Source organism: Myotis yumanensis, unplaced genomic scaffold (assembly GCF_028538775.1).
Source record: "Myotis yumanensis isolate MYYU_CA2020_CCGP unplaced genomic scaffold, mMyoYum1.0.hap1 SCAF_12, whole genome shotgun sequence".
Taxonomy (NCBI): domain Eukaryota; kingdom Metazoa; phylum Chordata; class Mammalia; order Chiroptera; family Vespertilionidae; genus Myotis; species Myotis yumanensis.
The window spans coordinates 2,231,675-2,244,969 of record NW_027223763.1 but is presented as its reverse complement, the minus strand read 5'-3'; the positions used below and the strand labels follow the sequence as shown (position 1 = coordinate 2,244,969).

Here is a 13,295-nt window from a genome sequence, read left to right as displayed (position 1 = left end):
TTCAATTACAGTTGACATTCAGTATTATTTTGTATTGGTTTCAGGCATACAGCATAGGAGTTAGACCAGTGGTTCTCAACCTTGGCTGCACATTAGAATCACCTGGGAATCTTTTTTTTTTTTTAATTTTTTTTTGGGGGGAGGAGAGTGGGGGGAAATGGGAATCTTTTTAAAATCCTGGTTTCTGGACCTCATCCTCCGGAAATTCTGTCTCTTTGTTATGGGGTGGGGCCACAACATTAGTCACAAAGAAACAGAATTTCCGGAGGATGAGGCCCAGAAACCAGGATTTTAAAAATATGCCCAGGTGATTCTAATGTGCAGCTGAGGTTGAGAACCACTGAGTTAGACAATCACAGCGTTTAGTGTCCCCCCGCCCCGCCCCCCATGTTTCCAGCACCCACCTGGCATGGTTATTACAATACGATTGATATATTTCCTGAGTTTCTTCTCATTTTTTAAAAAATGTATTTTTATTGGTTTCAGAGAGGAAGGGAGAGGAGAGAGAGATAGAAACATCCATGATGAGAGAGAATCATGGATCGGCTGCCTCCTGCACACTCCACACTGGGGATCGAGTCTGCAACCCGGATGTGTGCCCTGACTGGGAATCGAACCGTGACCTCCTGGTTCATAGTTCGACGCTCAACCACTGAGCCACGCCCGCCGGGCTCCTCTCATTTTTAAGGAGGACGGTGGGGGGCCTTCCCCTTCCCCGGGGTACTATGAAGGGGCTGGGGGGCCTGGTGTGAAGCCAGCAGGAGGGGGGGCCCAGCAGGCTCTGAGCAGCTGTGCAACCAGCCACCGCTCACGGCTCACTGCCTTCGACCTCCCACTGCCTTCCCCTCGGCCCCCCCCCCCCCCCCCCGCCCTGTTTATGCAGCCTCTTCAATTCATTCATTACTTCCTGGTCGTGGGTAGATTATTCCTGGTCCTCAGAGCTGGAGGGCCTTCAGGGGATGTTCCTGCAACAGCACACTGTGATGCCATTCGCATCCGCTTGGGAAAGTCCAACCAGGGTCTCTCCACGGAACAGACTGGAAGGCCTTTCAGAGGCATGGCCTGCGTCCTGGGCCTGACGGCAGGGCCCGGGCGGGCCTGAGGCTGTGCCCAGATTCCCCTGTGACACTCAGCTCCTCCTCACAGCCCTCCCCCCGCCCCCCGCCCCCCGCCCCCTGTCCCCGGGACCTCAGGGAGGCGGACTGCCCGCTGCTGTGTCCACAGAGGGAGGTCGAGCCGGGCCATGTGCACCCACTGGAGCTGGGCCACCCGGTCCGAGCGAGCGCAGGACCTGAACCCTGGGAGCTGCCGCCTGGCATGGCCACCTCCCTCCTCCCCTCCTGTCCCGGCGGAGCCCGGAGTCCGGAGCCCCGCATCGGGCATCGGCATCGGAGGTGGAGGCTGGGCCCAGCACACCCGCGGGTTCAGAGGAGCCAGCAGCCCTAACAATAGTTGGCTCCGGCGCCCGGGCTCCGGCCAAGAATCCCGGCTGGTCGCTGGCCGGCCGCTGGCGGGGAAGCGCGTGCCTTTCTCCTCGCAGAGCAGCCGGCAGACCTGGGCAGCGGCGTCTGGGGGGCCGCCACGCCCCCGTCTGCCGAGTTTTCTATTTTGATAATTGGAGGCGAATGGCTGGTGGCCCCATTCAATGGGATCCTGGCGGGGGAGGCGCAGGGGAGAGCCCTGGCACAGGCCCGGCACAGAGGTGCTTCTGACGCCCCTTCCTGGGGAGGGGAGGGGGGAGTTATGAGGCTGGTTTGGCCCACATTCTCCCCCCCCACCCCCACCCCCCAAAGGAGCCGTGGCAAGCTCAGTGCAGGACGCTCAGACGAAGTCCCGTCCGCGCCGCCCGTGGGTGCCCCTCCCGTTTCCCTGGCCTAGACAGTGGGTGCTCTCGCCCTAAGGGCTGGGGCTCTGCCTGGGGCTCAGGACAGGTTACTGTCCCATAAAGGCACAGCCCCCCACGGTGAGGACCCCCCCCCCCATGAGAGCGCCCAGGCTTCTCACCCTGTCTCTATCGGCCTTGTTTCCAGGACCAGGCCCAAGGCCCGCAAGCAAGGCGTGAGCCCGGCGGACATGTACCGGTGGAAGCTCTCGTCGCACGAGCCCTGCAGCGCCACCTGCACCACAGGTACCGTCCGGGCTGCGGGCTGCCGGCCGACCCCTCGCGCAGAGCCCCGAGTGCCCGCATCGCTGACCTGGGAGGTCATCTCACGTGACAGGGGTTGGGGTGTGAGGGGCGTGGGTCTCCTGGGCAGGATGCACGCCCCCCAAGTGCTCCTCCTCATTGTCATTCGTAGAGCAGTCCTTTTGGTTAAAACGGGGGTTCTCAACCGTCTGGCCCTTTCAATACAGTTCCTCATGTTGTGACCCAACCATACAATTATTTTCGTTGCTACTTCATCACTGTCATGTTGCTACTGTTATGAATCGTCATGTAAATATCTGATCTGCAGGATGGTCTTAGGCGACCCCTGTGAAAGGGTCGTTCGACCGCCAAAGGGGTCGCGACCCACAGGTTGAGAACCATTGGGTTAAAAGGAAGAAATCTGGGTGGTGAGGCGCTCACAGCAAACCTAGGAGGGGAACAGACCCACGTGGTCTAGGACCCAGGGCCTGGTTCAAGTTCCAGGGCCTCGTCCGGGGAGGAGGTGGGAGTGGGACTGAGACCCTTGGTGGCACCTGACAAGCGGGCACATGTAAGTGTTGAGCCAGGATTTGAACCCACATCTGTCTGCCCACTGGCTGGCCGTCCCCACACTGAGGCACGGGCCGCAGCCACCAGGGGCCGGGCTCCCTCTGCGGCCAGCTCGGCCCCCTCCCCCGGGGGAGCTTCGAGGGCAGAGCCAGCAGATGTGGCAAGGAGGCCCGAGTGCCACCTGACCCACAGCTGGGTCCTGCCCCGGGCCCACCCCTCAGCCGATGCCCCTGCACTCTGGCGAGGAGGACGAGGCCAGCGGGTGTGGTCCACCTCCTGCCGCCGTGGTTGGCATCTCAGGACCTGGGCCCGGGGGAAGAGCTGGCGAGGTGGCTTTCGGGGTTCAGAGGGGACACTGGTCCTTACCTTTGGCTCTTGGCTGGAATCTGGGGCCCTGTCTCCTGAGCTGTTTGTCCCCTGACACCAGGAGGGTACAAGCCGGGCTTTTTTTTTTAATCTTCACCCGAGGATATTTTTCTATTGATTTTTAGAGAGAGTGGAAGAGAGAGGGAAAGACAGAGAGAAATATCGATGTGAGAGAAACACATCGATTGGTTGCCTTCTGCACGAGCCTGACCAGGGTCCGGGCCTGGGAGGAGCTGCAACCGAGGTTAGGTGCCCTTGACCGGAATCGAACCCAGGACCCTTTGGTCCACAGGCCGACGCTCTATCCACTGAGCCACACCGGCCAGGGCCCAGGCCAGGTTTTGTGGGGTCAGCGAGCACTTGAGATGCACTGTCTGGTCGACCCCTGGCAAATGCTTCCCCTCTGGGAGCCTGCGCTCTACCGGCAGAGCGGGCGCACACCTATCCACGGGGGTCAGGGGATGGATGTGACGTGGGGGTCGGGTCCCTCGCCACCCCTCCCACACATTCTGCGCTTTGCGTCTGGCGCCCAGGATGGAGGCCGGCTCCTCCAAAGCCTTGTCTCATGGCACCGAGGCCAGGCCAGGTGCTGGGATGACGACCCTCCCGTGGCACGTGCTGCCTGACTGTGTAGTGTGATGGACACGCAGTAGGCTTCGCTGTGCCGCGCCTCCCTGGGAACTCCCAGGCCAGCCTCTGGGCAGTGAGGCGCATCTCCTGTCTCCCGGCTCAGCCACAGGCGCTGCCTCCTTTTCCTTAGAGACGCTCTGCTCTCTGCGGGGGTGGGAACGAGGCCGAGCCGGATCTCGTGCTCTTCCTCTGAGTCTCAATGATGTCAAAAGGTTCCTCAGTCCCTCGCATCCCCAGGACCCAGGGGTGACGGGAGGGGAGCCAGGGGCCCCTAGCTCCATCCCCTCTGTTTCGTGGTCCCCGATTTCAAAGCACGGGCCCCTGTCTAGGAAGGTTTGAGAGGCACTGTGCTCAAGACTGCGGCATGAAGAGGGGGCCCCAAGATTGGTACTCTGACTGTCCCGGCTTCTCGGGGACGCTCCCATTTTGGGGACGAGCAAGCTGAGGCCTGGAAAGTCTGACAGTATTCACGTCACCCCACCAGGGGAGACTGAGTTGGGACTCGAATTCCAGTCTCTCTTGTTGGGGACCTGCCGGGTCCCCACTGGACGAGTGAATGAATAATCGGGCACTGGGCCAGGGTCTGCAGCTCCCCAGGCCGGGACTTCCCTGGGCCCTGGAGCTGATGTTGAGCCCTGGCCAGGGAGCCAGCCCCCCACCCCCCACAGAGCAGGCTGCAGGCTGAGCAGCCCAGCGCTGGCAGAGGGGGCCAGTGACTGCAGCCTGGCTGTTCCTCCACAGAAAAGAGAAAGAATCCCGGGTGGGCTGTTTGCCAGGCTGGTTCATTCGATCCAGGGCTGGGGCTTGGAGGCGGGAGTGCTGGCCTTCAGCACCGCAGGGAAGGGAGGGGGAGGGGCCGGGCTCTCAGGTATGGGCACATTGCCTCCTCCTGGGGGACTGGCCACCCAGAGGGAGGGTTCCACTTGTCCATCATTCAGAAAGGCCTCTCTCTCTCTCTCTCTCTCTCTCTCTCTCTCTCTCTCTCTCTCACAGTAATGATGACAATAGCAAACCTACCCCCACCCAGGCTGTCACCAATGCCGACAGCCACCTTGAGTCACCCTGGCTCCTTGGCAGGGACCCACCACTGCTTGTGAGCGTGGCCTGTGTCCCAGCGGGTGCCAGGCATTGGTGCTGGGGAGGAGGACAGAGCAACAGAGGGTGGAGGCGGGTCAAGGAATTAGCAATATGAGGCGAGAGACAGCCCTTCACGGGCCGTCCTCTGGGATTTGTAGAGTCCAGGAAAGCCCAGAAAGGGACACACACACAGCACTAAAAACAGAAGGTTCCAGGGGGAGTGTGATGGGGACTGGAACACGCCACAGGAGTGTTCTGAGGGCTAATATAATATCCGGGGAGGCTGGGAAAGGCTGAAATGGTTAGATTTCTGTTCCATATTCATCCACCAATCCACCCATTCAGCAACCTATCCACCCATCCATCCATCCACCAACGTATCCATCCATTTACTCACCCAACAACCTATCCATCCATTCATCCACCAACCTATCCATCCATCCATCCATCCATCCATCCATCTACTTACCCACCAACCTATCCATCCACCAACTTATCCATCAATCTACCAACCTATCCATCTATCCATCCATCCACTTACCCAACAACCTATCCATCCATCCATCCATCCATCCATCATCCATCCATCCATCCATCCATCCATCCATCCATCTATCCATCCATCCACCAACCTATCCACCCATCCATCCATCCACCAACCTATCCATCCATCCATCCATCTACTCACCCAACAACCTATCCATCCATCCACCCACCAACCTATCCATCCATCTACCAACCTATCCATCTATCCATCCGTCCACTTATCCAACAACCTATCCATCCATCCATCCATCCATCCATCCACCCACCAACCTATCCATCCATCCACCAACCTATCCATCCATCCATCCATCCATCCATCCATCCATCCATCCATCCTTCCTTCCATCCATCCATCCATCCATCCATCCATCCACCAACCTATCCATCCATCCATCCATCCATCCATCCACCCACCTACCCACCAACCTACTCACCCATTCACCCACCCACTCACCCATAGATGGGTAGTTGTTGCATGAATGGAAATCAGTGACACCCGGCTGCCTGTGCCTTTATAGAGGCCAATTTGAGTTTATGCAAAGCCCAGGCCTTCCCCTTTCCTGAACCCAGGGGTCATGTCCACCTACGCCACGTGCCTGCGCTACGACGGCATCCAGGTGGAGGACAACTACTGCGACGCCCTGACCCGCCCAGAGCCGGTCCAGGATTTCTGTGCTGGGAGGGAGTGCCAGCCCAGGTACCGCCCCAGAGCCCCTGTAGGGTGTGTGTTGGGGTGGGGGCCGGGCTCTGCCCAGAGGAGCCAAGGAGTCCGAATCCTGCTCCTTCCAGGGGGCTCTGTGGGCGGGGCGGTGGGGAGGGGCCGCACTGGCCTGCCTGCCAGAGTCCCTCTGCGTCCGCAGTCTCCTCTGTCACTGCGCTTTGCACACAGTAGGTGCTCAGTCAGTGCCTTTCTCGGCAGCTGGAGAAACCTTTCTGAAGGTTACTCTGCCCCACGGTGACACCTGCCCGGGCTTCCTGGTGCACCTGGGGCTTTATGAGCCCAGAGGGATTATACCTTAAATTCCCTGTGATGAGGGGGAGGCCCGGTCCTTCTAGCCCCCAGGCCTCCTGTCCTGCCTCCTTGATGGTCAGAGATTGAGGCCTGGCCGTGCCCTCCTCCCAGCCACACTCCTGGCGGGAGCTGGAGCAGGGGCCCAGATAAGCCCGAGGTACCAGCCTGCTGTCACCCGTCAGTGTAGGACAGTGATGGCGAACCTATGACACGCGTGTCAGAGGTGACACGAGAACTCATTTTTTTGGTTGATTTTTCTTTGTTAAATGACATTTAAATATATATAAAATAAATATCAAAAATATAAATCTTTGTTTGACTATGGTTGCAAAGATAAAAAAATTTCTATATGTGACACGGCACCAGAGTTAAGTTAGGGTTTTTCAAAATGCTGATACGCTGAGCTGAAAAGGTTCGCCATCACTGGTGTAGGACCAGCAGACTGGCCTTGTCCCTGACTCTGCCACACCCCCTTTTCTCCTGGCCTGCTCCCCACCCCTCGGGGTCTCTGCTCCCACGCACACGGCCCCGCCCCACTCTCACGCATGTAGCCCCGCCCGCTCCCACACACCTAGCGGAAGGCCAGGTGGGTGAGAGCAGGTAGAGGCAGGCCAAGCGCCCGCTCCAGGTGCCCCCCCGCACCCCACTTAGGTGTTTCCCCAGCTCGGGGTGCCCAGGCAGCAGCTCTACCGTGGGGCCTCGCCTGTGTCGTGTCTGGCTTGGCCCCTGCGGTTTGGGACCACGCAGGGAGCGAGCAGGGGGCGCTTTTTCTCGGGGTGTGGGGTCGCAGCGGGGGTGTGGTGTTGCACGGGGAGGTGGGGGGTCGAGGGGGAGGAAGTTGGGGTCACCGAGGACCGTCCCCCCCCCCCCTCGAGCAGGTGGGAGACGAGCAGCTGGAGCGAGTGCTCGCGCACCTGCGGCGAGGGCTACCAGTTCCGCATCGTGCGCTGCTGGAAGATGCTGTCGCCCGGCTTCGACAGCTCCGTGTACAGCGACCTGTGCGAGGCGGCCGACGCCGTGCGGCCCGAGGAGCGCAAGATCTGCAAGAACTCGGCCTGCGGGCCGCAGTGGGAGATGTCCGAGTGGTCCGAGGTGCGCGCAGGAACGGGGCGGGGCTGTGTGTGTGGGAGGGGCGGGCCTGTGTGCGTGGAGGGGCGGGGCTGTGTGCGTGGAGGGGCGGGGCTGTGTGCGTGGGGGGGCGGGGCAGTGTGCGTGGGAGGGGCGGGGCTGTGTGCGTGGAGGGGCGGGGCTGTGTGCGTGGAGGGGCGGGGCTGTGTGCGTGGGGGGGCGGGGCTGTGCGTGGGAGGGCGGGGCTTGTGCGGGGTGGGCGGGAGCGGGGCGTGGGCAGCAGGCAGTCCTGACCCACCCGCACCCGCCCGCACTCACCCGCCCCTCAGTGCCCCGCCAAGTGTGGGGAGCGCGGCGTGGTGACCAGGGACATCCGCTGCTCCGAGGATGAGAAGCTGTGCGACCCAAACACCAGGCCCAAGCGGGAGAAGGAGTGCATGGGGCCGCCCTGCGACCGCCAGTGGACCGTCTCGGACTGGGGGCCGGTGAGGCCGGGGCCCGGGGAGGGCGCTCAGGGGCTGCCGGGGTCCTGACGCTTTGCCTGGCTGCGCCTCGGGCTCCCCACTTCTCTGGAGTGAGGATGTGGGGGAAGAGCTGGCCTTTGTCCTCGTTATTAAGAATCAAGGCCTTTATCCAAAAACAGGGCCCATGGCCGTCCCTTTTACAACCCGCTGCCTGTCCCCCCGAGTGTCTGTCCTCGTCTCTCTTGTCGGGAGAAAGACGCGCAGGTGCTCCCCGGGGTGCCCGCTGGGTGCCGGGCACACAGACGCCCCCCTGGGGCTTGTAGGTGGCTTTTCTGTGTGCTTTTCACCGAGCACGCAGCGTTCCTGTGATTAGAACGCAAAGTGTTATTTAACACGGGGTTGTCCTGGCAACCGCACCCCATGCTGCCCGGCGGGGGGCGGCCCTCTCTCTGGGGAATGACGCCAGGGGCGCGGGGAGCGGCTGGGCCCTAACGCCGTGTCCCCGGGGCCCCCCTGCAGTGCAGCGGCAGCTGCGGCCCCGGCCGCATGATCAGACACGTGTACTGCAAGACCAGCGACGGGAGGGTGGTGCCCGAGTCGCAGTGCCAGATGGAGACCAAGCCTCTGGCCATCCACCCCTGCGGGGACAAGAACTGCCCTGCGCACTGGCTGGCCCAGGACTGGGAGCGGGTGAGCGCACCGCCCGCCTGGGCCCTGGGGCTGGGGGCACGGGGCTGGGGGCCAGGTGGTCAAAACGAGGGCTTCATCGTAGATCGTCACCCACGGTTCACTAGAAATTAATCTGAAGTAGGAAGGGGCAAAAAGGTAGGAAAACTCCTTAAAACTTTCCAGTCTCAGCAGACAAATGCTCAGCGATGTGTGTGGATTGTCTCTGCCTCCCCCCCCTCCCCCAGGCCCCCACATTCCTCATGTAGGGAGAGCTGGCCGCTTGCTTCTGGCCCACAGGTCCTTGTTCTCATGGCCAACTTCAGGGTCACAACCTGCGGTGTCAGACCAGTTGCTCTCCACCAGCTGAGCTGTCTCAGGCGACTGCTAGGCGCAAAGTCATCTTGGGCCAAATGGTCATGAACCATTTTGTTTCAAAACAGCTGGTTTTCTGCTAAATTGCTTTTGATCAAACCCGTTTGGGGCCAAATGGTTGTCGACCAGAGTTTTCAGCCATTATGCCACCCACCTCAGCCTTTCACCCGATCGATCGCTATAGACTAAGCCATGACCACTGGAGCCGCCCCGGGCCGTGTTCTGGCCTCTGACCCCTGGCCTCTGACCGCGTCTGTTCCCTGGCCTCAGTGCAACACCACCTGCGGCCGAGGCGTGAAGAAGAGGCTGGTCCTGTGCATGGAGCTGACCAATGGGAAGCTGCAGACGCGCAGCGACCCCGAGTGCGGGCTGGCCACCAAGCCGCCCGAGGAGAGCATGTGCTTCGAGAGGCCCTGCTTCAAGTGGTACACCAGCCCGTGGTCTGAGGTGAGCAGCTGCCCGCTCGCCCCTCTGAGGCCGCCCGGGGGCCAGGCCGGAGGTCTGATCCTGTCTCGGTACCTCCTCTCCTGCCCCAAGTGCCCCTCATGTCCCCCTTGTCAGCCTCCGTCATGGCTTCTGTTCAGAAAGCTTCTCAACTCTGCCAAGTCAGCTGGTGCGAGAGCCACCTCTTCCAGGAAGCCTTCTTGGATCTCACCTCTGGGATCCCTGCAACGCTGGGGCTGGGCCTTTCCTCGTCTGGGTCACTTCTGTTCTTGCATTGCAGCCTTTCAGTCATGCATTTCACAACACTGTGCCTGACACTTGTCATGGAGCAGACAGAGGGCCCCTTAGGGCGTGTGGGCTGCGTCAGACCACGCCCTGGCCCGGGAGCCAGAGTCTAGGCAGGATGCAGGATCAGGGGTGCAGAGGCGTGGTGGGACATGCGCACGGGGGCAGAGGGAAGGCAGAAGGAAGGGCAGCAGCTCCTGATCCTGGGGGAGACGTCAGCCAGGGGGACTAGGAGGGGCTGGTGGCTGTGGAGATCAGGACATGTCAGGGTGCAAGGGGCCCCCCCGAAATGGCTGGATTCTGCTGGGAGGTAAGGGTGGGAAGGGCAGCAGGTGTGGCTGGGCTAGGGCTTGGGGTCCCCAGAAGCCATGCTGAACCTGCAGCTTGAAAAGGACATGGGGCCTCAGCTGTGGGCAGGGCAGGACCGGGGTTCCGTGCCCTCTCTCCCCGGTGCAGTGCTGTGCTGGGTGCCAACCCTGAAGGGAGGGGAGCCATGAACTTGGGGGGGACCCCAAAAGACAGCCTGGGCACGCTGGGGGAGGGGCACCCCTATATGCCCCATGACAGTGATTGGGGGAGGGGTGCCTGGCGCGGACAGTGGGTGTGGGAGGCTCAGTAAGAGCTTGCGCCTCCAGCTGCCTCACCCTCCATGGGGTCAGAGGAGTAGGTGCCAGAGGCTCCGCGGGGCGCCCACCTAGGCTGGCTGTCCTCTGCGCTCCGTGCTGAGCCAAGCCGCGGGCGGGCATGGCGGGCGGCGCTCCCCGCCAAGTCCCAGACAGGCCTGGGTGATGTGGGGTCAGCCGCGTGGGGGAGCGAGGGGAGCCGCACCTGCGGGCTGTTGGCAGGGGGATGTGGGGGTAGCTGGGGTCAGCAGCTGTCCCTGGCGTTTGGTAGCTCCTCGGGGTTTTCTGAGGGCAACATCTGGACAGGGAGCCTCGGAGGGGGCTTTGGGAGCCCGTTCAGTTGGCCCACGGCAAACACGGCTCTTTACTGGAGTGGAGAGCGGTGCTCTGGGTCCTGGTCCCGCGTCCTGGGCATCGAGGGACCCGGGAAAGCCGGGGGGGATGGTCGAGAGAGGGGGCTCACCCCCTCCTGTGCAGACGGAAACTGAGGCAGCACTGGGTGGGGCTGAGCACCGGTCTCCTGACTGCCAGCCATGCCCTTCCCTGCCCTCGTCACCCGAGCTCTGTGTGCCCCGCGTGAGCTGGGGCTCAGCAGCCGGTGGCGGCGGTGGGTCCCACGCCCTCTCTCCCCCGTCAGTGCACCAAGACCTGCGGGATGGGCGTGCGGATGCGCGACGTGAAGTGCTACCAGGGGACCGACATCGTCCGAGGCTGCGACCCGCTGGTGAAGCCCGTGGGCAGACTGGCCTGTGACCTGCAGCCCTGCCCCACGGAGCCCCCAGGTGAGGGGGCCGTGGGCTTCCCGAGGAGGGGTGGGCAGAGCCAGGGCCTGGGCTGTCGGCCAGGGGACCAGGCAGGGAGGGAGGTGCCCCCGGGGCTGGCTGAGCCTGGTGGGCGGGGGGGGGGGGGGTGCAGGAGGGGCGGCAGGTGAGGCCTGACTGGTGTTCAGGGCCCCCTGGAGCCACGAGTGACCTGCACCTGGGACCAGCATGGGCTTGGTAGGTGGGGGCAGCTGTGGGCAGGGCGGGGCCTCAGGGGAGGGCGAGGGGCTGAACGTGTCTCTGGCTCGGGCACTGGGAAGGTGGACGAGCTGGGCTTCGAGGGGGCGCGGTGGGCCTCCCAGGGGCACTTTGGGGGTGAGGTCAGTGACCCCTCCAAGTCCTGGCCCCTGGACATCACCCTTCTCCCTGCGCAGGTCAAACCACCTGTGGGGACCCGTGTCGGTCTTGGGACGGGGGCAGGATCGGGTGGCAGAGAAATAGAGCCCGGTGCCCGCCGTGGGCTGGGAGCCGATGCCCCTGAACCTGGAATGGGCACAGATGGGCCACCTGCCCACAGGTGCTCCGTCACCCAGGGCCACCTGTGCACACCTCATCCCCCCAGCTGGGGACGAGGTGGGCGGGTGGGCGGGCGGAGTGGCGGTCCGGTCCTGATGCCCATGCCCCCCACACGTCCCTTCCCCAGATGACAGCTGCCAGGACCAGCCAGGCACCAACTGTGCCCTGGCCATCAAGGTGAACCTGTGCGGCCACTGGTACTACAGCAAGGCGTGCTGCCGCTCCTGCCGGCCCCCCCACTCCTAGGCGGCGGCTGCCTGAGACCCCGCGCCCCACCTGGGGCCCCACGGACACTCCCTGCAGGGCGCCTGGGCCGTGAAGATGTGAAACTGAGTCTCCGCTCTCCCTGGGAATGAGAGCCGGCGCCGTGGGCCTCCCGGACAGCGCCCCGCATGGGCCGTTGTTCTTAGGGCCTCGGCACCCAGCCCAGCACCCGGCTGCCCAGGGCCTGGGGCCCAGAGCCCAGAGGTGGAGGGGACCGGCCCTCCTGCCCCCACACCCCCCCCACCCTGAGCCTGCTCAGCCCTGGGAGGGCCCTGCCTGCCTCAGGGCGGGCGGAGGAGAGGGCAGGGCAGGCAGGAGGATGAGGGCGCCCTGGGATCCGCTCCTACGTAGGTGACTCCTTCCGGAGGCACTTCACCTCCCATCCCAGCACCCGCTGCCCCCCAGCCCAGCCCGCGCTCGGGGGGCCACCGCACTTTACGCCCGGGAAGAGGCACCTCACAGCACACCTGTCCGCCCTCCGCCAGCACCTGCACGTTAATAAAATGTCTATTTATGGTGGCACCGGGCTCGCAGTGGCTCTGAGTCCGGCCGGGCTGCCCAGCGCACCCAGGAGGGTTTGCTGAGGCCTCAGGACAGGGGACAGGGCTGGGCGCAGTGGCTTCCCGGGGATGACAGAAGGGGACAGGGTGGGGAGCCCGCAGGCAGGAGAGTCAGGGGCACCAGGACTCGATGCTGGAGTCAGAATTGAGTCCAGTTCTTGAGGCTGTTGATGATGGGGACCTGGGGGTGGGAGACCTGGGGGTGGTCTCCTTTGGGGACAGGTGGCAAGATAGCAAGTGGCTGCTTCCCGGGAGGTGGGGCCAGCGCAGGGGCCACACACAGTGTTGAGGGTGGCATGATGGAGTGACATCGAAGGCCCGTGGGCTGGGCTTGCTCAAGGTCACTGGCTTGTTTCCAGTGGAGGTGAGTCACCGTGACCCAGTGTCCTGTCACTGACCCCTGCCCTTCCCCCTCCTTCCCGCCCCATCTCCTCTCTCCCGTGTCCTCCTTCTGGCCAGCATTTATTGTGCGCCTGCTGTATGCCAGGTCTGGAGGACCAGGGGAGCTGGGAGGGTCCTTGCATGAGGGCCTGGAGGACCAGGGGAGCTGGGAGGGTCCTTGCAGGACGTGGCGGTGCTGGTGGTGAGAACCCCGTGATCTGAGCCTCGGGGAGAAGTGCCCGCCTGGGGATGTGCTGGGTGGAGCAGAGGGCTGAGGCAGGCGGTGGGCCACACTGAGCACTTGGGAGATGCCCATCAGGACTGTGTCTGACCTCCTAGAAGGGTTACTTAACCTGGACTTGGGGTGAAGGGACCCTGGAGGGCTCCCTGGAGGAGGTGACGCTGAGGCGGGTCCAACAGCAGTAGTGGCTCTCCCAGTGGAAAGGGTAGGGAAGTGTGGAGGAGGAAGCAGCTGGCCAAGGCCTCGAGGGAGAGACGGGGG

The 13,295-nt window shown here is 62.9% G+C and overlaps 1 protein-coding gene across 2 annotated transcripts in view; it reads left to right on the top strand.

The window, feature by feature from the left end:
- The window catches only part of ADAMTSL2 (ADAMTS like 2), a 31,747-nt gene extending 19,380 nt beyond the window's left edge, over window positions 1-12,367 (top strand). Inside the window, exons 12-20 of one of the 2 annotated variants that reach the window (XM_070429992.1) lie at window positions 2,031-2,128; window positions 5,885-6,011; window positions 7,205-7,418; window positions 7,724-7,879; window positions 8,378-8,548; window positions 9,170-9,346; window positions 10,889-11,033; window positions 11,201-11,249; window positions 11,716-11,794. In XM_070429992.1, the coding sequence (XP_070286093.1) occupies window positions 2,031-2,128; window positions 5,885-6,011; window positions 7,205-7,418; window positions 7,724-7,879; window positions 8,378-8,548; window positions 9,170-9,346; window positions 10,889-11,033; window positions 11,201-11,249; window position 11,716 (1,138 nt within the window). In that variant the 3' untranslated portion in view covers window positions 11,717-11,794. Of the gene's footprint in view, window positions 1-2,030; window positions 2,129-5,884; window positions 6,012-7,204; window positions 7,419-7,723; window positions 7,880-8,377; window positions 8,549-9,169; window positions 9,347-10,888; window positions 11,034-11,200; window positions 11,250-11,715 lie in introns of both variants that reach the window. The other variant, XM_070429991.1, reaches the window with a different exon arrangement.
- The last annotated feature ends 928 nt before the right edge of the window (window positions 12,368-13,295 follow it).